This window comes from Terrapene carolina, unplaced genomic scaffold (genome assembly GCF_002925995.2).
Source record: "Terrapene carolina triunguis isolate 2854851 unplaced genomic scaffold, T_m_triunguis-2.0 Scaffold67, whole genome shotgun sequence".
Lineage (NCBI taxonomy): Eukaryota > Metazoa > Chordata > Testudines > Emydidae > Terrapene > Terrapene triunguis.
In genome coordinates, this window is record NW_020664418.1 from 30,785,530 (window position 1) to 30,811,056 (window position 25,527).

At 39.2% G+C, this 25,527-nt stretch overlaps 1 protein-coding gene across 2 annotated transcripts in view; it reads right to left on the bottom strand.

Annotated features, from left to right (window-relative positions):
* The window catches only part of DMXL2 (Dmx like 2), a 120,978-nt gene that overhangs the window by 39,910 nt on the left and 55,541 nt on the right, over nt 1-25,527 (bottom strand). For both annotated transcript variants that reach the window (XM_024199892.2, XM_024199884.2), the window contains exons 14-24: nt 25,419-25,508; nt 23,304-23,421; nt 18,334-18,453; nt 17,371-17,598; nt 15,067-16,749; nt 14,600-14,710; nt 13,441-13,610; nt 7,548-7,645; nt 5,838-6,003; nt 5,004-5,268; nt 1,416-2,524 (exon numbers count right to left, since the gene is read on the bottom strand). In XM_024199892.2, coding sequence (XP_024055660.1) covers nt 1,416-2,524; nt 5,004-5,268; nt 5,838-6,003; nt 7,548-7,645; nt 13,441-13,610; nt 14,600-14,710; nt 15,067-16,749; nt 17,371-17,598; nt 18,334-18,453; nt 23,304-23,421; nt 25,419-25,508 — 4,158 coding nt within the window. The remainder of the gene's footprint in view (nt 1-1,415; nt 2,525-5,003; nt 5,269-5,837; nt 6,004-7,547; nt 7,646-13,440; nt 13,611-14,599; nt 14,711-15,066; nt 16,750-17,370; nt 17,599-18,333; nt 18,454-23,303; nt 23,422-25,418; nt 25,509-25,527) is intronic.

Consider the following 25,527-nt stretch of genomic DNA (forward strand, 5'->3'; position numbering starts at 1 on the left):
AGTCTCTATGCAAAAGAATAAACGGACACAAATCTGACATCAGAAATCATAACATTCAAAAACCAGTAGAACAACACTTCAACCTCTCTAATCACTCAGTGACAGACATTAAGGTGGCAATTTTGCAACAGAAAAGCTTCAAAAACAGACTCCAACGAGAAGCTGCTGAACGTGAATTAATATGCAAACTAGATACCATTAACTTAGGTTTGAACAGAGACTGGGAATGGCTCGGTCATTACACTGATTGAATCTATTTCCCCATGTTAAAGTATCCTCACACCTTTGTGTCACCTGTCCGAAATGGGCCATCTTGATGATCACTTCAAAAGTTTTTCTCCCCTGCTGATAATAGATTCTCTTAATTAATTAGCCTCTTACAGTTGGTATGGGTACTTCCACCTTTTCATGTTCTCTGTATGTATAAATATCTTCTTACTGTATGTTCCATTCTATGCATCCGATGAAGTGGGCTGTAGCCCACGAAAGCTTATGTTCAAATAAATTTGTTAGTCTCTAAGGTGCCACAAGTACTCCTGTTCTTTTTGCTGATACAGACTAACATGGCTGCTACTCTAAAACACGTATATAGTATCTTCTATGTGAGGAACTCCAAGTATTTTACAAACAACATATTAAAACCTCACAACACTCGTGTACTCTTAGTGTTATTCCTATTTTAAATGTGGAAAAAACTGAAGCAAAAGTTAAACGACTTGTCCATCATCACATGGGATCTCTGTTGCTAAACAGGAAATAAATCCTACTTGTAGTCCTAAGATTTAGCTGCTAGATACTTTCTCTAGCATGAAATAAATACAGAGAATGCCAGACAGTGCTTGGGGACACTATATTGTTTGATTTTGTCTTTTGGATGAGACACAAATTAAGCCCAATCACTTGTAGTCCCATGGCATTATTCGCAAGAATTGGGGGTATTAGAGCTTGTCAACAATATAGGTGGACAAAATATAATTATCAAAAATGGAATGTGCATAGAATACTGAGTCTTAACACTTAGATACCAGCTTAAATGCTATGCTGATAGGTGCCTTAGAACACTCTAAACTTGAAAATAGTGAAATAGGATCTTTAATAATCATAGATGGCCAGGATCCAGATTTAAGATTTATGCAAAAGCAGCATCCCAAAATACCAGACTGTGCCCCCTAATTCCACCTGGGGAGTTGGTACTCTTCCCTCTAAGTCTATAAAGTTCTATGTACTGACTTACCAACCCGACTGCAGTACCCTAGAAATGTCTGATCTAAGTACTACTCTGGCCCGACTTTGTTAAGGTGAGTGATTTGACAAAAATCACAGTCTGACGAGCTGTGGTTGCAAGACGACTAAAATTCCTAAACTACTTAAAATGAACTAAACTCAATTTAAAGTCTTTTAAAAGATTGTCTTACCTGCTGTGACTCTTGCAACAAAAACTTGAGCTCCATTCTTACAGATGCTAGACCACCACCTTGTGCCCCATGAAGGCTACAGTAACTTAGGAAAACTCTCAGGAGAGCTTGATTCTTTTGCAGCCACCACTTTCGTCTTTCAGCATGCTCTCGTTTCGCCTGCAACCTACGTCTTTCTATCTGGTGACGTTCATATGAGCCAATATCTGGCTTATCCACAATTTCTTCATGATCAAGTAGGTCACCATCTACTTTAGTATATGTTTCACAATAGTCTTTGCCACCTGCTTCATGGTTACATATTTCATGCATAGCAGCAATTTCTTTTTCCAGCCAATTGTACAGCTGAAATCTAAGCTTCCCTCCGTCTACCTCATACCCCGTAGCCAAAGTCCTAAGTTCGGTCATTAGGATCTTCAAACAGGCTCTGAACTTGAGTTGTTCGGCAATTACATCAACCTCAGTGTCGCCTCCATCAGAGTCCTCCCCTGGAGGTGTCTGTAGTACATCAGTGTGTGCACTCTTCTCATCTAGTTTTCCATTTTTAGAGTCCAATTTCGAACCTTTCATTGTTAAACCAACATCATCTTTCTCTTCCTCTGAGCCATCTTTGTCTTCACCCCAGTCAAGAGTAAGAGACTCCTCATCGAATTTTACTGCCGGCTGACTCCAGTCAAATTGTGCTGAAGAACCAGTGCTACTTTCCAAAGCAGATGAAGCTGAAAATGGCTTTGACCAGTCTATATTACTACTTTCAGCACCATCACTCACAGTGTTTGACTCTAGAATCACACCAGTTTTACTAGTGGTACTTGAACTGGATTGATCTTTCTTGGTAGAAATGCTGGACTTTTTACTTATTTTTGGAATTTTGGAAAGAACTTCAAGAGCTAAAACAGGGCATCCCACTTTAAAATGAGCATTTGCAGTGGTGAAGAATAATTTTCTCTCTATAAGATTAATTTTATCAACAAAACTTTTCTCAGTTTTTATACCTAAAGTGGCCAGAGTTCCTTCTGGTGAGTTGAAATGTCTTCGGAGGAGCAAAGGGTGGGTCCGAAGGTAGTTGTAAAAACTAAACACCACAGGATTGCAGGACTTGATGATAACTAGAAGAATTAAACAAATATGACCTCTACTGAAACACATACAAATGAATATTATTTTAAGGTTGTTTTGCAAACCTTTATTTGCCACTTTACAAAACCTTACCAAAACAGTCTAGCATATTTGTAAAAAATAAAAAATCACATGTCCTACAAGAAAAGTGATAACATGAACTGCTTATGGAAAGAATAAAAAGTTGTCATACTGACCCCCTGTTCCTTCTGCTTTATGGCACTCAGGCAACTCAAATAAAGAGGAAAACTGGCTTGGTCGGTCAGCTTGGGATTGCCACAGTATAGGGGAATTCCTTGGTGGCATAAAATCAGCCTAGCTCAGTGTCACCCAGCAATTGGCCCTGGCCTAGCAGCTTTTTCAGGTAATGGCTAGGCTAGGGGACCTGGCTGCATCACTGCTGAACTCTGGTAATCCCTGGTACCGAAACGGCTGCCTGAAGGTTACTACAGCTGGGCACAAATTAGAGCAGTCTCAAGGATGCTCTAACCGGCAATGTAGATTGAACCTGCTCCCAGGATAAGGGAAGGGGATGTAAAGTGGCACCTTTGTTTCCACCCTTTCTGGTCTTACAAAGATTGGCTGGTGGATCCAGGAATGAGCCCAATGTTTATTAATAGAGAAAAAATTATAAATTGAGTTATATACATTAGTTACTCTTACACGTTTTTAAAAATCAGCTCTCATTAAAAAAACATACTCCTAAAAAACAGATAATGTAATGATACCAGATGACTACTCCTTAGTTCCCCATTTTGTTTAAAACTATTAAAAAACCACTCTTCACCTATCCCTTCCACCTCCAGAGAGCACCTTCCTGAAGTTTCCAATCAAGAACTGTAGGATTTGGAGTGAGGAATCCAATCAGTGACTCCCACATGACAACATGGATTACAAATTCTTTCTAAAAGTTGAATTGAAATGTTTATTTAGAAATAAACATCCTATTTTTTTTTTTTTAAACAGAATAAACTTGGCCAATATCTAAGAACATCACAGCCTTGAATGCTATGGGAAGTCTGATTTGTCTCACAATGGCGGCTCAAGACCCAAGAGGAGGAATGTTGTGACTATGAAGGGCCTGCTTCCCCCATTCTTATACCAGTTGAATCCTGGTGTTATTCCACTCATGGTGTTATTCCACTCTGCTATGCAGATGGTGACCTGTGACTCTTGCTTAGCATGCAAATATTGCCTGATTCGCTGTCACCTTGCCCTCCTTTTATTTCCTACCCTGCCACTCCATTTGTTTGTTACAGTCCTTGTTGAGCTGGATGAAAGTTTTCTGTCAAGGACTGTCTTTTTAGTACACATCCGTACTGCATCTAGCCCGACGGGGCCTGATCACTGATACTACTACTACTACTACTACTACTACTACTAATTAATTAATAATGTGTTACATCTGGTTAATAGTGTAACAGAGTGTAAAATGAGGCCTGCTATGTCAAAAAACAAAGCTGATACTGTTCAACTTTAATATGGTTTGTAAGTCTACTGGTGAGCTTTGTTAATGATTTGGGATTTCAAGCAGATTTTTAATATTCATTTTTGAAGGCGTTAAACTCAATTTTGGTTCTTTTAGACATAATCCTTGGCTCCTAAGCAGTGCGAAAAACATGGGAGGTATCAGTATTTATTTCTATGAATGTTCTCTCTCGGGGCTTGGTGGTTATTGTACTGCTGGCTGAAAGGTGACTTTGGCTATGGCTATGCTACCGCCTATGTCAGCAAAACATATGTCATGCAGGGGTGAATATTCCACACCCTGAGCAACATAAGTTACACCGACATAAGTATTTGTGTGCACAGCGCTATGTTGGCGGGAGAGGTGGGTTTTTTATGCTGACAGGAAATCTCTCTCCCATTGGTATAGAGCCTCTTCACTGGACACACTGTATCGGTACAGCTGTGCCACTGCAGCGCTGTACGTAGAGACATGGCCTAAGGTTTCGGTCCTGCAGAGATCCAGAACAATGGTGCTCAGGTTGGGGAAACGGAATGCTGTACCCTGGCGGTCCAGTCAAAAGTTGGGTGAATCTCAGGATTCCATTCTGATCAGTGTAGGTGTAGGCCTAAGCCTATCACTTGAAGGAAGTGCCCACAGGGAGACAGATCACAGGTATCACTCACCCATGAACCGCAACAAGCAACATTTGTAAAAATGAAATAACTATACTCTAATAAGCTTATGGTAACAGTACACTGTAGCTATTGCACACTTCATAACTACAACACAATGGAGAATTAAACAGATAATTAACAGATATTAGCTGTTTGTTGAAATCCTGAGAATTATTGCATTAATGAATTACAGCTACAGTAACAGCTACTTTAACTATGCCTTTGTCATATTTAAGGATCTGTTTTTACTTTTAAATGCTTAATTATTTTATTTAATTATGTAAGGATCTATAAATCCTAATGCTAAAATATATTTGAAAATTACAACACTGATATTTCCCCTACCTGGATTTTCATCATCTTCCTTAGGTGTTTGTTCCAATAAAGTGTCCAGTGCTCTAGTGTAGTCTTTCGTTATCCAATAGGCAAGATTTCGCAGGAAAGGATCAGGATGCAATTTAGTACATTTGAATCCAGTTCCATCTTTCTGGCAACCCAAAATCTTTTCATAAAGAATGGATGTATAGGTGAGAGAGGTCTCAAATTCTGATTCATATAAACGAGCAATAACCATGGCCAGCTGAATATCTTCCATTTTTTCAAGACACACCTGTGGCATAAAGCGTGAAAAGCGAGCTGCTGCATTAGGGAAGCCTAGCTCTCATAAAGAAAGAATGAATTAAATAACCACCCACATTTAGAATAAAGAGTAATTTTCCCATCATGTAAAACGTTTAAAAGGTACATCAAATTTGGGGGTCAGAAACCTGGATCCAAGTATGTTTTTTTCCACTCTGTTTGGTCAGAAGTGTGCTGATTTCCCACCCGATTTTTATAAAATTCTGGTTTATTTAGTAGTGTATCAATGGATCAATAATCTAATGGACTTTTTTCCTTCAGGCTTAAGCACAAATTTTCAGCCTTAATTACATGAACATTAGTTTTTTGGGAGGTTTTGGTACTGAACCATATGCAGAATTATATCTGATATCCTGTAATAAAGACTCTTGTAATACGTACACACACACAGGCAGCATTAATGTTGCATAACTGACTTTTCACTGCTCCACTGTACAACTTTCTCTTTCCACAGCTTTTGTGAAATGATTAACAAATAACAATGTTCATCACAGTGTAATTCTCAAGTTCAGTTCTGAAATTCCACAGTACTTTATATACCTCTATAGCATCTTTCAGGGAACCAGCTAGTAAGAAAAAGGCAGCAGACTGTTCAAAGCGTTGTTTTCCCAACAAAGCAAAAGCATTTTTCAAAGCTGCTTTGCGCCACCTATCTTCACTGAAATTGTGGCTGAAAAATGTGGTCATCTTTTCATCGTACTGAGACCTGTGTTAAAAAACAAACAAACAACACATACAGTACTTAGTTATAACTTAAATTTAGGGCTGTCAAGCGATTAAAAAATTAATCGCAATTAATCGTGCTGTTAAACAACAATAGAATATCATTTTATTTTAAATATTTTTGGATGTTTACTACATTTTCAAATATATTGATTTCAATTACAACACAGAATACAAAGTACAGTGCTCACTTTATATTTATTTATTACAAATATTTGCATTGTAACAAAAATTGTATTTTTCAATTCACCTCACACAAGTACTGTAGTGCAATCTCTTTATCATGAAAGTTGAACTTACAAATGTAGAATTATGTACAAAAAAACTGCATTCAAAAATAAAACAATGTAAAACTTTAGAGTCTACAAGTCCACTCAGTCCTACTTCTTGGTCAGCCAATCACTCAGACAAACAAGGTTGGTTACAATTTGCAGGAGATAATACTGCCTGCTTCTTGTTTACAATGTCACCTGAAAGTGAGAACAGGCGTTCGCGTGGCACTGTTGTAGCTGGCGTTGCAAGATATTTACGTGCCAGATGCACTAAAAATTCATATGTCCCTTCATGCTTTAACCACCATTCCAGAGGACATGCATCCATGCTGCTGACAGGTTCTGCTCAATAACTATGCAAAGCAGTGCGGACCGACACATGTTCATTTTCATCATCTGAGTCAGATGCCAATAGCAAAAAGTTGATTTTCTTTTTTGACGGTTTGGGTTCTATAGTTTCCGCATCAGAGTGTTGCTCTTTTAAGACTTCTGAAAGCATGTGCCACACCTCATCCCTCTCAGATTTTGGACGGCACTTCAGATTCTTAAACCTTGGGTCAAGTGCTGTAGCTATTTTTAGAAATTCACATCGGTACCTTCTTTGCATATTGCCAAATCTGCCATGAAAGTGTTCTTAAAACGAACGTGAGCTGGATCATCTGAAACTGCTATAACATGAAATATATGCAGAATGCAGGTAAAACAGAGCAGGAGACATACAATTCTCCCCACAAGGAGTACAGACACAAATTTAATTGACGCGTTATTTTTTTAACAAGCATCATCAGCATGGAAGCATGTCCTCTGGAATGGTGGCCAAAGCATGAAGGGGCAGATGAATGTCTGATCCATGATAGAGATTGTACTTCAGTATTTGTATGAGGTGAACTGAAATACTATTTTTTTGTTTTGTTTTTTTACAGTGCATATATTTGTAATAAAAAATAATATAAAGTGAGCACTGTGCACTTTGTATTCTGTGTTGTAATTGAAATCAATATTGAAAGTCGAAAAACATCTAAAAACATTTAATAAATTTCAATTGTTATTCTATTGTTTAAGTGTGATCAATCACGATTAATTTTTTTGAGTTAATCGCGTGAGTTAACTGCAATTGACAGCCCTACTTAAATTATACCTTTTAATCTTTTGATCCAAGATCAGTTGAAATGAATTTCTAATCTGAAAGAGTTCTTCTTTACACTATTAGTTTTATTCTTACTACTTTTAAAGTCCAAAAGCTAATGGAACTCACCTAAACAGACCCCACACCACTGCTTTTTTCTTCATAGCAAGGTAAAAAATTGCAGCATCCAAGGCATCATTGTTCCTCTGAAATGAAGCTTTTGCAACCTACAGTAGTATATGGAGAGCAAATAGAATTATTGCAAAAAAGCTGCTTTCACCTAAAAAATGCACAAACTCTGCTGGGAAGGATAGCATGGAGTTTGTGTGTGTTTCTATAAAGCTATATAACTGCTTTCTGAATATTTTGCAGAAGACACTATTTATACAGTTTGTGAGCAGATCACACTGTAAATGCAAGTTTAATTTTTCTGAAAGCCTTTAGAAAATATAATACTGATGCATACATTTAAAAACATAAAAAGTGAAGCTACAGAAGGGCAAATAAAAATCTTTCATCCCTCAAACATGATGAGGTACTTTTCACTTGGCAACACATATTGTTGTGGTATCCTCTCGCACTGAGGATACCTCTCCGGGAGAGGGAACTCCAGTTATTAGGAAGAGACAGGTATTAGTAATGGGTGATTCGATCACTAGAAACATAGATAGCTGGGTTTGCGATGACCGGGAGAACTGCATAGTGACTTGCCCGTCTAGTGCGAAGGTTACAGATCTCTCGAGACATCTAGATAGACTTATGTGTAGTGCTGGGCAGGAGACAGTGGTCGTGGTACATGTAGGTACCAATGACATAGGAAAGGATAGGAGAGAAGTCCAGGACCTCCATGGTAGCATTCTCTGAAATGCTTCCAGTTCCACGCGCAGGGCCAGCTAGACAGGCAGAACTGCAGGGTCTCAATGCGTGGCTGAGACGATGGTGTAGGGAGTAGTGGTTTAGATTTATTAGGAACTGGGGAAACTTTTGGGAAAGGGGGAGCCTATACAGGAAGGATGGGCTCCATTTAAACCAAAATGGAACCAGATTGCTGGCACTTAACATTAAAAAGGTCGTAGAGCAGTTTTTAAACTAAGGGCTGGGGGAAAGCCAACAGGTGCAGAGGAGCATGTGTTTCGGACAGAGACATCCCTTAGGGGAGGATCTATTAATGGAGATTCTCTATGTCCTAGTAAGGAGGAGAGGATGGAAGATGATAAAATACAGGTAGGATCTGATGAGAAACAATGAAATGAAAAAAAGTCCCATTCAATTACATCATGTAATGGCAGACAGCTGAAAAGTGACAAGTTTTTAAAGTGCTTAAATACAAACGTTAGAAGTCTAAATAATAAGATGGGTGAACAAGAGTGCCTCATATTAAATGAGGATATTGATATAATAGGTGTGATGTTGCACCCCATAATGCTTTATAGAAATATGCTTATGAGTGTAAATATGACATAATTGGAATCTGTTTTATGCTAGATCTGCCATGTAACATATCTTTGCAAAGGTTATGATCTACTGAATATATTCATCCTATTTGTATGCATGTACCATTTTTATATCTGAAGTTATGAGCGTTGGCTCTATGATTGTATTTAAAGTGTTTGCTGTAGGAAGCACATAAGGCAGACTTGGTCAACATAGTGTGAAGGGGTTATTCAAGTAATTGGGATAACTTAACTAACAATGGACTTAGGGAGACACCAATCCACATCTGAGCTTTCCTGGGAACGTTCAAACTAACATGTAAACAATGGCGTCGGCCTGCAAAAAGCTGAATCGTCCATAAACATGTGACTTGTCCAGGTGGCTACAGACTTCATCTTGTTGCTGTGATCTTGCATAGGAGAACAAAGGGGTTTCTATCCACAAGAGAGAGAATATAAAAGGACCTGGAAACCCCTCCATTATGTCTTCAGCTGGCTCAAAAGATAGCCTCTCCACCCCAAAGAGATGCTTGAAAGAAACTGGAACAAAGGATAGTACCTACGGGGGTGTGAGTGATTGCTGGACCCAGACTAGGAAGGAGTCTAGTCTGTGAAAGAAGCTTATTGGAACATCTCTGAGGGTGAGATTTACCTGCATTTAGTTTCCTACTGTATTAGGCTTAAACTTGCATGTTTTTGTTTTATTTTGCTTGGTAATTTACTTTGTTCTGTCTGTTATTACTTGGAACCACTTAAATCCTACTTTTTATATTTAATAAAATCACTTTTTACTTTTTAATTAACCCAGAGCAAGTAATTAATACCCGGGGGAGCAAATAGTTGTGCAAATCTCTCAGTGTTACAGAGGGCGAACAACTTATGAGTTTACCCTGTATAAGCTTTATACAGAGTAAAATGGATTTATTTGGGATTTGGATCCCATTGGGAACTGGGTATCTGGGCGCTAGAGACAGGAGCACTTCTTAAGCTGTTTTCAGTTAAGTCTGCAGCTTGTGGGGGATGTGGTTCAGACCTGAGTCTGTATTTGTAGCAGGCTAGCACGTCTGGCTCAACAAGACAGGGCATTGAAGTCCCAAACTGCCAGGGAAAACGGGCTCAGAAGTAGTCTCAGCACATCAGGTGGCAGTCCCAAGGGGGTTTCCTGTGACCCAACCCATCATAATAGGCATCACAGAAATTTGGTGGAATGAGGATAATCAATGGGACAAAGTAATACCAGGGTAAAAAAATATATCTGAAGGACAGAACAGGTTGTGCTGGTGGGGGAGTGGCACTATATATGAAAGAAAGCATAGAGTCAAATGAAGTAAAAATCTTAAATGAACCAAACTGTACCATAGAATCTCTATGGATAGCAATTCCATGCTTGAATAATAAGAATATAGCAGTAGGACTATATTACCTGAACAGGATGTTGATAGTGACTGTGAAATGCTCAGGAAGATTAGAGAGGCTATAAAAATAAAAAAACTCAATAATGGGGGACTTCAACTATCCCCATATTGACTGGGTATATGTCACCTCAGGACGGGATGCAGAGATACTTTCTTGACACCTTAAATGACTACTTCTTGGAGCAGCTAGTCCTGGAACCCACAAGAGGAGAGGCAATTCTTGATTTGGCCCTAAGTGGAACACTGGATCAGGCCCAAGAAGTGAATATAGCTGGACCGATTGGTAATAGTGACCATAATATAATTAAATTTAACATCCTTGTGGCAGGGAAAACATGAGAGCAGCCCAACACCGTAGCATTTAATTTCATAAAGGGGGACTACACAAAAATGAGGAAGTTAGTGAAACAGAAATCAAAAGATACAGTGCCAAAAGTGAAATCCCTGCAAGCTACATGAAAACTTTCTAAAGACCTCATAGGAGAGGCTCAACTTAAACGTATACCCCAATTAAAAAACATATTAAGAGAACCAAAAAAGTGCCAACATGGCTAAACAACAAAGTAAAAGAAGCAGTGAGAGGTAAAAAGGCATCCTTTAAAAAGTGAAAGTTAAATCCTAGTGAGGAAAACAGAAAGGAGCATAAACTCTGGCAAATGAAGTGTAAAAATATAATTAGGAAGGCCCAAAAAGAATTTGAAAAACAGCTAGCCAAAGACTCAAAAAGTTATAGCAAACTTTTTTTTTTTTAAGTACATCAGAAGCAGGAAGTCTGCTAAACAACCAGTGGGGCCACTGGACAATTGATATGCTAAAGGAGCACTCAAGGATGATAAGGCTATTGCAGAGAAACTAAATGAATTCTCTGCATCCGTCTTCATGGCTGAGGATGTGAGGGAGATTCCCAAAGCTGAGCCATTCTTTTTAGGTGACAAATCTGAGTAACTGTTCCAGATTGAGGTTTCAGAGGAGGTTTTGAAACAAATTGATAAACTAAACGGTAATAAATCACCAGGACCAGATGGTATTCACCCAAGAGTTCTGAAGAAACTCAAATGTGAAATTGCAGAACTACTAACTGTAGTCTGTAACCTATCATTTAAATCAGCTTCTGTACCAAATGACTGGAGGATAGCTAATGTGATGCCAATTTTTAAAAAGGACTCCAGAGGTGATCCCAGCAATTACAGGCTGGTAAACCTGACTTCAGTTATGGGCAAACTGGTTGAAACTATAGTAATGAATAAAATTGTCAGACACCTAGATGAACATAATTTGTTGGGGAAGAGTCAACATGGTTTTTGTAAAGGGAAATCATGCCTTACCAATATACTACAATTCTTTGAAGGGGTCAACAAGCATGTGGACAAGGGGGATCCAGTAGATATAGTGTACTCAGATTTTCAGAAAGCCTTTGACAAGCCTCATCAAAGGCTCTTAAAGTAAGCTTTAATGGGATAAGAGAGAAGGTCCTTTTATGGATTGGTAACAGGTTAAGAGATAGGAAACAAAGGGTAGGAATAAATGGTTAGTTTTCAGAATGGAGAGAAGTAAATAGTGGTGTCCCCCAGGGGTCTGTACCAGGCCCAGTCCTATTCAACATATTCATAAATGATCTGGAAAAAGGGGTAAACAATGAGATGGCAAAATTTGCAGATTATACAAAACTACTCAAGATAGTCAAGTCCCAGGCAGATCGTGAAGAGCTACTAAAGGATATCTCAGAACTGGGTGACTGGGCAACAAAAAGCAGATGAAATTCAATGTTGATATATGCAAAGTAATGCACATTGGAAAACATAATCCCAACTATACATATAAAATGATGGGGTCTAAATTAGCTGTTATCTCCAAGATAACATCCACTCAATGTGCAGCGGCAGTCAAAAAAGCAAACAGAACGTTGGGAATCATTAAGAAAGGGATAGACAATAAGATAGAAAATATCATATTGCCTCTATATAAATCCATGGTACGCCCACATCTTGCAGATATGGTCGCCCCATCTCAAAAAATGTGTATTGAAATTGGAAAAGGTTCAGAAAAGACTATGGAATGGGTATGGAACGGTTGCCACATGAGAGATTAATAAGATTGGGACTTTTCAGCTTGGAAAAGAGACGATTAAGGGGGGATATGATAGAGGTCTATAAAATCATGACTGGTGTGGAGAAAGTAAATAAGGAAGTGTTTTTACTCCTTCTCATAACACAAGAACTAGGGGTCACCAAATGAAATTAATAGGCAGCAGATTTAAAACAAACAAAAGGAAGTATTTTTTTCACACAACGCACAGTCACCCTGTGGAACTCCTTGCCAGGGCATGTTGTGAAGACCAAGACTATAACGGGGGTCATAAAAGAACTAGATAAGTTCATGGAGGATAGGTCCATCAATAGCTATTAGCCAGGATGGACAGAGATGGTGGCCCTAGCCTCTGTTTGCCAGAAGCTGGGAATGGCTGACAGAGAACGGATCACTTGATTACCTGTTCTGTTCATTCCCTCTGGGGCACTTGGCATTGGCCACTGTCAGAAGACAGGATACTGGGCTAGATGGACCTTTGGTCTGACCCAGCATGGCTATTCTTATGTTTTTATTATGATGTCATGAGGTCCCTATCAGCCCTACACTTCTATGACTCTATGATCTTGGGCTCCACTGGTGCTCCATTACAATTCACAACCATTTGCTTGCTTCCATATCACATACCATTTAAAATAAAAGAGTTTTATAATGTTGTGAGTGGGTTTTCATTTAGACCCAAAGATCTGTCCACATGAATCTAATTCTAGGATCAGGGACTTAAGTTACAAAGCTGGGAGATTCAATGGGTAAAATTCTGATCCCACTGAAGTCAATGCAAGTTTTGCCATTTGTTTGAGATGAAAAAAATCACTATTTAATAGATTTAAGAAAAAGGTTAAGAAAAAAGTATTTCCTAAAAAGAGAAAATCAGCAGCTTCTTTTAACTTATTGTTGACCTTAAAGTACTTTTTTAATGCATCTTTTGAGTTACTGACTAGAGATGTAACACATGCTGAAGATCTTAACACTAATCTACATCATGGATTTCTGTTATGAATGGCATATCTAATACATATCTTGCTATAATTTATTTCTTAAGTTATACAAAACATAGCATAAAGTTTTAACATAAGTGATTCAAACTACCTTCTCAATACATCTTCGGAGTGTGTTAATATTCCTGACCCACCAACCTATACCCATTGCTCTTAGTTCCGACCACTGTGGATCTCCTCTTTGGATAGCAGGAATCGTGTTGATCAACTCTTCCTCAGCTTCAGAATGAAAAGCCCAGGCAAAATGGCAGGTAGATACACCTAAATAGTGACATGGGACAATTAATCTTCAGAAAATAAAAGGTTGTTAATAAACAAATGAAAAATAGGAGGAAGACTGCATATGGACCATATCAAGTGAATTTATCATTTTGATCCTAAATTTTTACTTATGATAAAGTGTTTATAATGTTGCATCCTGGGGCAAATTTTTCTTCTTTTTTAAATCACGAACGCAAATTAGCAAAACAGAGGTGGGACTCCCAGCTGAAGAGTGGGGTTCTCTTAGATGGGTCATTCCCAACAGAAGGAAGTGCTGACCAGGTTACTAATGGTGGTGCACCCTCCAGGTAGAGAGCATCCTGCTTTGAACACACATTGCTATGCGTGTACAAAATTTTATTATGTCAGTAAATGTAGTGATTGTAGACTGCAATTATTTCAGTAAATCCCCAAAAGATTCTAACAAGTATCTCTTTTTCTTTAAAGCATTTAATTCATAATCTAATTCCTATTTTCCAGACTTCAGAGGCTGGGAATCTGTCTGGTCCTCAGGTGCTGCCTGCTCTCCTACCCCAGATTTCAGAACAGCAGCACTCAGCCCCTGCTTCAACCAGGAAGCAGATAGCTGGGATAAAAATTACAAATTATAGCTTAGGAAAAATAAACAAACAGTCTTATTTTTATTTCTTCTGCAAAGCAGATTTTAAAAAAAACAAACTTAATTTTGTTGGGGAAAATATCCAAACTTCAAACTGACAAGCCACAATCTCTTTACCACATTTTCCAACTCATGACTTTTCTATAGCTCTCCTTCCATTACCCTGGTCATAGACTGTATCAAAGAACTTATGAAGTCAATGGTCCTATTCACAGTTGATGAAGGTAAACATATGCGTAAGTCTTTGCAGGATCATGGCTTAAGTGAACACGTATCATAAAAATTCCTAAATGGGATAATACAAATATTGAAGATAATGCAGAAACATTTTCTGTCTGCTCATGCAGACATAAAACATTGCAAGGCTTACCTTGATGAAGCAGCTGACCTCGATATAAAGGTGGGAGTGATGTCAGAAGGCATGTATGCAAGCGCATAGCCAACAAATACCGCAAGCCACATTCATCTAATGTGTCTCTGCCTGCAAAATAAAAAAATTGATTTGAGTACTTGTGAACACATACGATTTACACCCCATTGATATTTTCATAACGGGGGACAAGAATTCAACAGGTATGGAGACTGAATTCATCCCTCTACTTACTAACAGATCAGGACTGAGGCACACTGAGCAAGAGCATGAGGAGAAAGGCTACCCTATCATTGCTTCTGCCGTATCTTGTCTGAATCAATGGCTCTAGATACCAGCTCTGTCAATCCAACACCTTTTTATGAGTACTAAGTTCACCTAAACGCTATGATTAGTCATTATGCACAATTCTATTTTTATCAGTTGAAATACATGGGCGTTAATTAGAATTCACACTCACTACTAACCTGAGTAAGTCTTATCTCTGTTCTCATCAAGTTCAGTGCTTGTTGTAGCCACAGTGTCTGCCAAAGCAACCAGGAACATCTGCTCCAAACGAGTGAGGCCTGGCAAACTTGAGTGCATTAGATGACTTGAGAGGACACTAGCGTGTTCTTGGCCAAAGTAGGATGGCCCGTATTGAGAGAGGTTAATTACTTTGGATTTACTCTCTCTCTTTTCTATCTCAAAATCAATGAAGTCATCAGTTGTAACAGGCTGCATCTGGAATAAATTTGAGTATTGATCCTCTGTTTTTCTTTTAGTGTGATCTTCAAACCCCTTAGGTACTTTAGAAGTTTCTTCAGAAATTTTGTATGTGGTATCTTGATCTGCAGCAAGCAATGCATACAATGGCAGCGGTGGAATAGAATCTATCTCAGTATAGTCGCGAGTACCATCTTTTCCAGCAGTGATTGTGTCCTTTGCAGTACTACCGCTTACACTAATGGTACGAGAAAGATGACGTTTAGGTCCACCACCTTCCCCAGCTTCTGCATCTCTAACTATTGCAACTTCTCCTGCAATACATTTAACTAAATGGGACAGAATGGCTTTAGCTCGGCGAACTTTACCTAAGTCCATCAATTCTAATAGCTGGGTTGGATGATACTGTGGAAGAGTAGGGGAAAGGACATGAGCAGCTTCAAAAAGGCCTCCATCTTGAATTACAGTTGGAGTGCCAAAGACATCATCTACAATACCTGCTCCATCAATTACACTGGTCTTCTTCGCTAGCAAACTTGTTTTTAGTAGATCTTGAGTTACTGAGTCTTCAGTAGTAAAAACATCACTTTCGCCATCACCAAATTTAACAGCATGTTTCCATTGTGCATACACATGCATTTCACAGTCCATTCCCACTACCAGTATACCATCTCGTACCCAAGAGAGAGAAACTGGCAATGAAGGAGTGCCATCTACAGAGGACACCAAGTCAATAGATCTCAGCAGTACCCATTTGGACTTTATACCTTGTTTTATGCTACCACCTAGTGGTAAAGTAATAATAGCTACTCCATCCTTACTGCTTGTTTGCTCTGTCACAATTCCTGAAAGTCGTCCATACATAAATATATTGGCACCCACCCCAACTGTAAGTATGTGTGAGCCATCTTCTTTTGATACCCAGTCCAAATGTACCAAATGCTTGATATTTGGCATAAGGTATTTGTCCTTGTTTAAAAATACATCTGATTTACTATATACAAACAAATTACTATCTACACTGACCCTTGAATCAAGTACACTCCCAACCTTAACTAAGTCATCCAGATGAACCGTTTGTTCCAAAACCCATTCTGATCCTCCTGTAGACTCACATTCAAATATACAAACATGCATAGAAAATTCTTTGGAAACAAAACCGTTATTCTGTACAGGTTGTTTGTATGCCACAGCAAGACGTCCTGTGTAAGAACAGCTAACAGCAACTGGCCTTCCTATTACGCATACTGTACTGCTGTTGTCGTCTCCCTCATCATTCATTAAAGGCCATTTTCTCCAATGATACGTCTCCCTCACTTCGTTTCCACTATTTAGATCCATCTCTACAGTGCATCTCCAGAACCGCACTTTGTTGTCTGAACAGGATGTTACTATCAAATAAGGTGCAAGGCAGACTGGGTATATTGATGATGAGCTCAGGTGACCTGAAGTAAGATCAAACAGAATTCACTATTAGTAATATAAAATATAATGGATACATGAATAAAATATATCATTATTATTTGCTGTGGTTTAGATTAGGAATATTAAGACAGATTTTCAAATTATTGGGATTTTCTTAACTTGGTTAAAATATGGGGTGAAATGATACCAAAGCAATTATGGGGCTTAGGCATTATGTTAGACCACTAGACAGTTCTTTCCTCATTCTTTCAGAAATACACACAGCATGTACTATTCCAGTCTTCTGAAGGTCCCAGGGAACATTTGAAACTATCAGAGGGGGGAAAAGTGTTTGGGTAAAGCTGGCAATTTGACCTATTGACTAACCCAACTTTATCAAATAGTTTTATAAATCAGCATTAAAGGGGTCATAAAAACTAATGTAGTCTTTTGAAAAAGTCAGCTGCCACTCTCTCTAATCTACTGGGGTTAAAGACCTAGAGTGCAGCTCCTCAAATTCAGAACATAATTTATCATGGAAGGACATAAATGTCAGTTAACCAGAAGTTTGGCAAAATGGGGTTGTACAACACAGTACTACTAACTAGAAGTTAATTTGTTGCAAAAAACTTGGTAGACTGCATAGAACAATATTGTTTTACCTGCTGAAGGGGTTGCTCTTATTACTTCTACACCAGTTGGAAGATCTAGTGGATAGCTGTATACAAGTCTAGAACTCAGAATGAGTTTACTGGCAGTCTGAAGATTAGCAATTGATGAAGAACGTGGCATAGGAGTTGAGCCAGGTGAGGTATCCGGAGAAGACTCCACAGTCTTTTGTTCAGGTACACAAAGTTGATTCTCTGATGAAGTAACTTCAGGTTTTTTTGCTTGAAAGAAGCATTAGAAACAGTATTATAAATAATTGTGTGTACATCCAAAGTTTAGATATCCTATAGACAAAGAATTGTTTTCTTAGGAGTGCATTAGTCACATAGAACAGGCACATAGCATAGTTCTGGGTTGCTCTTGTTTTACTTGGAAATAGTTTAGATTATTAGCCCTTGTTTTCACATGATCATAACTTTCTCAAACATTTACATTTTAAGATAAAACATGCTTGAAAATGTCACTTGTCCCTGTAACAATAATGCTATTTTATGACTGGCACAGAGTGGATTTAATTTTCCTTAAAACTTTGATAAGCAGCCATCATTCAGCTGCATCAAACTTTTCCATTGATCTTACAAGTTAGTCTAAAATTTCCAGTGTTGTTTGTAGTAGAATTCAACCATCTGACCAACACTGTGATATAACTGAAATTGAGCTGTGCAAGTATAGTGGTCTTCTATGTTTTGTACATTTTATATATATACAAAAAATGTACTGAAGTTATTGTGTAACAGAAATAGTCATGTGATAACTTCCACTAATGTTACTTAAATGTCCCCCAGTATTTAAAGTGAAAATCTAAAAATTTAGTAAAACTGAACTGATTGCTTGGATGCTGCTCATCTCTTTACTAATGAGGAAATCTATTTTTTAAAAAACTAACTAGCTTAAAATCAACTGTGCAACATTTAAGGTAAATACATGTTCATCTCTGAGAAAATACCATCACTCACCTAAAAATGCTTGCACAGATTTAAGATGAAGATGCCACATGTGAAGAACTGAGCAGCCATTCCTGTCTTTTTCAATTACTACGAGATAGAATTTTTCTGAGAAAGGTGGTGGACGATACCCTGTGATTTAAATCAAACACATAATTATGAAGTTAATGGTTCAATAAAAATGGTTTAAATAATAAACATAATTTTTTGTGAAAATCTCTGATACCTAAAGAATTATGTGGTTGGTGGTGGTGGGGGGGGGGATTGTCTGTTTTTTAGTTTTCCAAAATGTTGCTTTGGTTGATTATTAATTTATACAAATACAAAAACTAAATATATACACACCCACACATCACAAAAAAAGTGTTTTTTTAGTAAGTTTACATATTCTACCCTCGTTTTATGTAAGAAATACATTCTTCTTAGTTTGAAGTGTATGTCAGGATGACAATATCAAAGATCACTGAAAAACATTAAAGCTGATGCCACTCAAGTTGGGAGAGGAGCGGGAAGTGATGAGCAAAGAAGTCATCAGTTCTTCCCAAAGGGTCTTCTGATTCTCTGCCCAAGCCCCACCCAAGCACAAATTAAAGAAGCCTGGGGGTTACTCTAACTTTCACCAGCTGGTTATGTTCACCAAAGGTCCACACACCAGCTAGGGAAAGGAGGAGCAGAATGCATTCCATCCATTTCTACTCCCCACTCCTTCCCCTGCATCATGGTCAGCAACAAAGGAGGCATAGAGGTAGATGTGCCAACTGTTCAACGCCAGGGCACTCTCCAGCAGGGCTTGCACATGGCTTCTGCTCCATTTGTGCTACCTGAGAGGCACAAAGGGAACAAAACAAGGCAAAGAGCTGCCGAATGTACTGATGCGGCCCCGGGACCTTTTTGAAACATTGAGTGAAACATTGGAGTCAATAGCAAAATTCCCATTGACTTCAGTGGAGCCTCCAGGAGGACACTGATGTTGAACACCACTGTTTTCGGTTTTATTTATACATATATATCAGAAATGCTTAATCACAAACCTGGAATGATCAAAAAGTCTGACTGCAGGAGAATTTTATTTTTATTAAAGAAATGAATGTTCTGCAATGTAAATTTTCCTGCAGGTTTATTTGTGTGTCCTTGTGGCAAAACAGCTGTTGCACCACACCCCCGGTGACTGTTTGTGGCATTGTGATAGCCGTACCTCAGCTTCCCCCAGGCCTTCTTTGGCCTGTTTCAGCCTCCAGCCATGCCAGGTAACAGAGTCCCAACATTCTGCAAAACCTCAAAGTCCTGCTCTTAAAGTCCAACAGAAAATAGCAAAAGAAGAGAATTTTCAGGCTGGCTGGGCTCAGCTGGTAGCCGCTGCCTTTGCAGGCTAGCCCCAGCTTCAAACCATCCCAATACCAACCCAAGCTCCTAAGTTTCTCTCCCACTGGTTGGTGACTGTCCTATTCCCTCTAAACCAGGGTTTCAGGCCAGCTGCAGTCCCTGGCTAGCCCATCTCCAGTCAGACTTCCAGCTCAAGGCTCAGACTACCAGGCTTCTTTCAGCCCTCAGCCCAAGAAAGCAAACTCCCAGCTACCTCTCTCCTGGGTGTCCTCCCTAGGCCCTCCCACAGCAGCCCTTTGAGCCTTCCTTAATAAAGACCCAGCCCTTCCCTAGCTGGATTTGATCACAGTTATGCCTAACACCCCTCCAGGAGAAGCCCAATAGTTTAACTGGCTTCTCAAGCCACTTTAACTCTTCCATCACCTGTGGGGGGTATACACCCCATCACATACCCTCCCACTCAAGACAGCATCCCACCCAGTTGCTAGGGTCTTGCCACAGTGGGGGCAGGAAGGCGTTGACCTTGTTCAGCTTCTCACCCTTGTTATACCATAATGTCAATAAATAATCTCTCTTTCCCCAGCCCAGAGGGCTCCCAGGCAGCTGTCCAATGAACTTCTCATATCCTCTAGGTCTGGAGCTCCATCTGGAATTCTAACCCCCTTTTTCCTTTTCTAGGTTTGCCTATTCTCAATAGGCCTCCTGCAAAGCCTGATCCATCTTCATCAGCTTTTCTTGCAGCCTTGCTGCTGTTACAGTTTATTCCATCTGCTGCTGCTCCACTGCAGAGGGGGTTTTGATGGCTTCTACCGGGGGGAGGGAGAGGATGGTCTGCATCTCCACAGTATATTCTGGCTCAACTTTGGGTCCTTGCTTTGTGGCATTTTTTGCCACCTGAAGCATAGACAGTTCTGTTGCTTTTTGTGCTCCAATTCCACTTTTATCTGGACCCTGTCCTGTTCTAACTTTTCTACCCATCTTATAATTTTCTACTGGGAGGTATTTGCTTCTGCCAAGTCCCATTGAGCTTCCTGTAATTATTCCTGCAAGCTGTGAAGATGTCTCTGTTTCCTCTTTAGTTCTCTCACAGTGGTCTCCAGATGATCTAACAAGTACTTCCAATCCTCTTATGTGTGCCCATAAGGCCCAAGCAACCCTGATTGTAGTTCTGGAACATGGGTTGGTTTCTCCGCTACTGGCTCAGGCATCGTCCCATACCCCATCAGGGCTGTGAAACTTTGTCAGTCTTTGTCCAGGATCACAGGTCACAGAAGGCGCCTCAACACTCCAACTCTCACTTGGCCACACTGGCTCTGTATCTCTAACTCCACCAATGCCATTGGGAATACTCTATTCTCTCCACGCACACAAGATATGTGGACCAGAATGTGCTGGTCTATCTTGCCAGATAGAAGTCCGTTTCCCCTAATAAGAATTTGCCTGCAAACCTGAGTCCATCAGGCCCTTCTCTCCTTATTTCCCCTACTTGATGGACACCACATATGGTGGCATTTGATCCCGGCCTAAGGAGCCACCAAAACCACAAGCTTTTATATCATCTCAGGTTGTCACTCTCCATCAGGAACGGGCATACCTGAAACACATGTCTGGGTTTCCCTGGCTATCGCCCAGGGTACTCCTGTTGATCTGCAGAAATGACTGGAGAGGGAGTTGAATGTAAACGTAGGTCTGCCCAGGACTCTTCCTCCTAGTGTGTTTTCTCCAGCCTCTGAAGATCGGGGTTTGACTTCTTCCCACCTTTCTTGGGGTGGTGATCTTGATCTGGCCCACTGTTCAGATCATCTGCTTCCAAAGCGGCCTCTCTTCTTTCCACTGCAGTGCTGCTGTAAACTGGATGAAATCGCCAGACCCAACTTTGGGCCCCAGCTGGTAGAACCTGCAGATGCTGTTCTAAGATGATCTGTTCCAAAATTCTCTCTACAGAACTCATCTCTGGACACAGCATGATGCCATGTCTCAGAACTACTGAACCACCCCTGGGCCATGCTTCTTGAGGGAACTGTTGCATTGTAAAAAATGGTGTCAACAGTCTTCAGGTGTCAGCCCCATGAGATACAATTTTGCTTGTTCATTAGATAGGGCCTTGTGTGCCGCTTGGGCCTCTCCGGACAGAAATTAGGCCACCCGGGCCACCCAGAATGATTGTCCATCCTGCTGCACTAGCCACCTGCTTAAAAGTACATAAAAGAGCCTCTGGGTCATTGTCTGGCCCCCACTTTCTAAAGTGGGACTGACCTGCTGGGACCTTCTTCCCCAAGAGATGCTTGATTCCCTGAGGTTCATTTCTCCACACACGGCAGCAAATGCTCCTGCTGCAGCTGAAGGGTTTCCTACTGATTTTGCTGTTCTTGCAGCAGCTGCAGGGAGAGAGACTGGGTCTGATCCTGCTGTTCCCACCAACATGTGAATTACTGCCTCCATTTTGCAGCTTTTCTGTTATTCCTCCCTTTTCAGAGGGAGTAGCTGTAGATCCTGGATGAGCGCCCATGTGGCAAACCCCTGGTAGCTGTTGCAGCGCCACATAAAGCTGTGCTTCAGTTTTCCCATGCCTTCTTTGGCCAGTGGCACGACCTGGCTCTCCAGCCAAGCCAGGTACAGCCCAATATGTTAACTGGCTTTTCAGGCCACTTTACCCCTTTCGGGGCCTGTGTGGGATACATATGCCATCACAGTGCTCTATTGTGAATCTGTGTCAAACACTGATCCCCATATTCAGGTTTTGGTAGCTTGAAAGTTATTTTCCACTAAAATTCTCTTTGACAATCCAAATGACAAAAACACTTGGCCTTTCTGTGCTTTATTAAACTGTTTGAAAGATGGACATCTAAGTAGTACCCATGCCATCTCCACTAACAACAGAGGCTATAATTTTTAAAATTTTCCAGTCAATTCTTCTCATGATTTTATAACTTTTTGTTATACAGAGGTTATAAAGAATTGCTTTTTACTGAGAATACTGTTAGGTATTGAACACCCAAAGGGGATTTTCAGAATATTTCAATATTGTACTTGTTTTACTTCTCCTTTACCTGGGTGCAAGGAGATGGAGTGATCTGAATGCACCCCAAAACACAACCAGTAAGTCTAATTTTCAGGCTTTTTTGCCTTCACAGTATCCATTTAAACAGCTCTGCTGGGTCTTATATTCCATTCCCTCCCTCCTCCCCCCGACTTTTTTTTTTTTTTTTAACTAGCAAACTCTTAAGTCATGTGAAATAACTGGCAAGTCAGAAACACTCATCCTATGGGCCAGAACTAATTATTGCTAATTCTTAGATTTTTACCATTCCACTTTACAAATTAAATACAAAATGAACCCTTAAAATATTCTATATAAACAAGTTCATGTATGACATCAGAACCTGTTCTATTTTTCATACAAATGATAAAAAATTGAACAAATGAACTGGAGTGTACAACTCATATTATGCAAATTGGAAATGGTTCTACTTTGTGCAAATAACATTTAATGCTACTATAGTATAAATGTTTAAAATATATGATACCTATATTGTATTGCACCTTAAAGATCCTATATTTAAAAATAAAAGTGTTCAATTTATGCCTGAGAGGTTTCAGTGTTCTTCATGAACACTTTAGACACCTACTTCATATTGCTTAGTATTTTTATACTGTACCTTGTGATGGTTTGAAAAATGTTTCTGTTTCCTTCCCTTCCACATCTTCCTTATGTTGTTTGTATCCCAAAATGAAATCTTCTTGGAAGACATGAAGCAACTGTGTATTTGAGCCACACTGGAAACATTGTAGAACAGTAGTTACAATTTCGAAATAGTTATACAAAACAGCATTCAATACTAGTATAATTCCTTTTCCGTTAGTATTGTTATAGACCACGGTCACCCACTGCATTCTTTAATAAGTAATGTCAGGCCATTTATATACTTAAAAGATGTGGAAAAACAAATAATCTTTGTGAGATCTACTATGCTAGACTAATTCTCTAGCACAAATGACATTTGCAAAAGTTAATTGGCAAATTAGCACTACCAGAACGATCCTTTATGCACTGGCAAATTTTTAATGGATGCCTGGTGGAGACCTAAGATCATTTTTTTTAAGAAGTTAAATTTCTAGCTCTCTCTTCCTTGGGAAGACAGTCTCCAGAATGTAGTAAACAAATTGTTAGGAAAGGCTGTTAAGACAGGAAGAAATCAGATTTTCCTCCTTCCAGACACATTCAATGCTATGCTCTCCAACCAGCAACAGATCCTTCTGCAATACCACCCCATAGGAGGAAGGTCATTGGCAAGTGACAGAAAATTCTCAAACCCTCCCCCCACACAATTAAAGTTCAGGTTACAGATCAGTAATATAACGACAAAAACTACGAAACCCCTGCGAAGATATGGAATCTTACTAAAGAGTGCCAAAAGACTTCTTTCATTACGCTGTATGTCTAATCAGGAATTGGTAAAATGCACCTTTTTTGCTGGATAGGACACTGCTGTAAAGAGCACAGGAGTTGGTGCAATCATGGTAAAAAGTACGATTAATACCAAGGCATTCTAATGTTTATACTCAGGATAAGATAAAATTTATGGATAGATAATTTATCTCCAGTTTTTTGGTCTGTTCTATAAAGGCAGAGTTAGTCATATGGGTACCCTTTGCTATGCATATCTACAATTTTGAATGTTTGGGTTAATTTTAAGTTAAGGTTAAACAGAATTCCCTGCTATTCTAACAGTGTTTTTTTTTTTTTTTTTGACAACTACAATGTTCTTGTAAATTTTTCTTAATCTTAATTTCATTTTTACTAAAATTTATGTCTAGGAATAAATGTTACAGGATAGGTTTAATTACACAATTCCCATTAACTAAGGAGAGTTGAATGGCTAAAGTGTTCAACATACACCTCTACCCCGTTATAACGCGACCCAATATAACACGAATTCGGATATAATGCGGTAAAGCAGTGCTCCAGGGGAGCGGGGCTGCGCACTCCGGTGGATCAAAGCAAGTTCGATAGAACACGGTTTCACCTATAACGCAGTAAGATTTTTTGGCTCCTGAGGACAGCGTTATATCGAGGTAGAGGTGTACTGCTAAATTAGCAAACAGTCATTAACGGGGAAAAATGAAACCCAATTAGCCCAGGTTAATTCCTTGAAATTCTGTTACAAGTTCTCTACAAAAACAGACAGATTTTCAGATTTCCTTTAATTACACAGGCAAAGAAAAAACATTTGATTGATTAGTCTCATGAGGGATCGGCACCACCCCAGTTAGAACATTATAGCTGTAAGTAAATTATCTCAAAGGGTGTTATTCTTAAAAGATTTTGGAGTACCAGTAATAGAAAATCCTTCTCAAGGAAGTCAAGGAAATAAGCATTCGGTTATTACTAAAAACATAGAAAAATTCAAAAATTACATTGAGATATTACTTTTATTTTAAACATAAGCTATTTTAGAGCTAGATAAAGCACTGTAGCTACATAATCAATATACATGGAAAATGTAGTATACCTTTAACTTTTCTTGGAAACGTGGTATATTCATGTTAAGATTAAAAGGCGTTCTCTCAAGATAATTTAATCATGTGGAAACAGAAATAAAGTAATCTTAAATGGGCTTATTAGGATTGGAGAGAGAGATCCTCTGTTTTACCTTGTTAATTAGCATTACTTTGAAAAAATATTTTAATCTTTTCAGTAGATTAGGTTAATTATCAGCCAAAACCATTAAACACTTTTATATGACACCATTAACGGTCAGCCAGTTATTTACTTGGTTAGTTATTGCATCAAGTTCAATAATGCATCCTGGTCGAGCAGTAGATTGTTGGCTCACAATGTTAAACACTTCTCCAATGAGTTTCTGAAACAGAGCAAAAGGA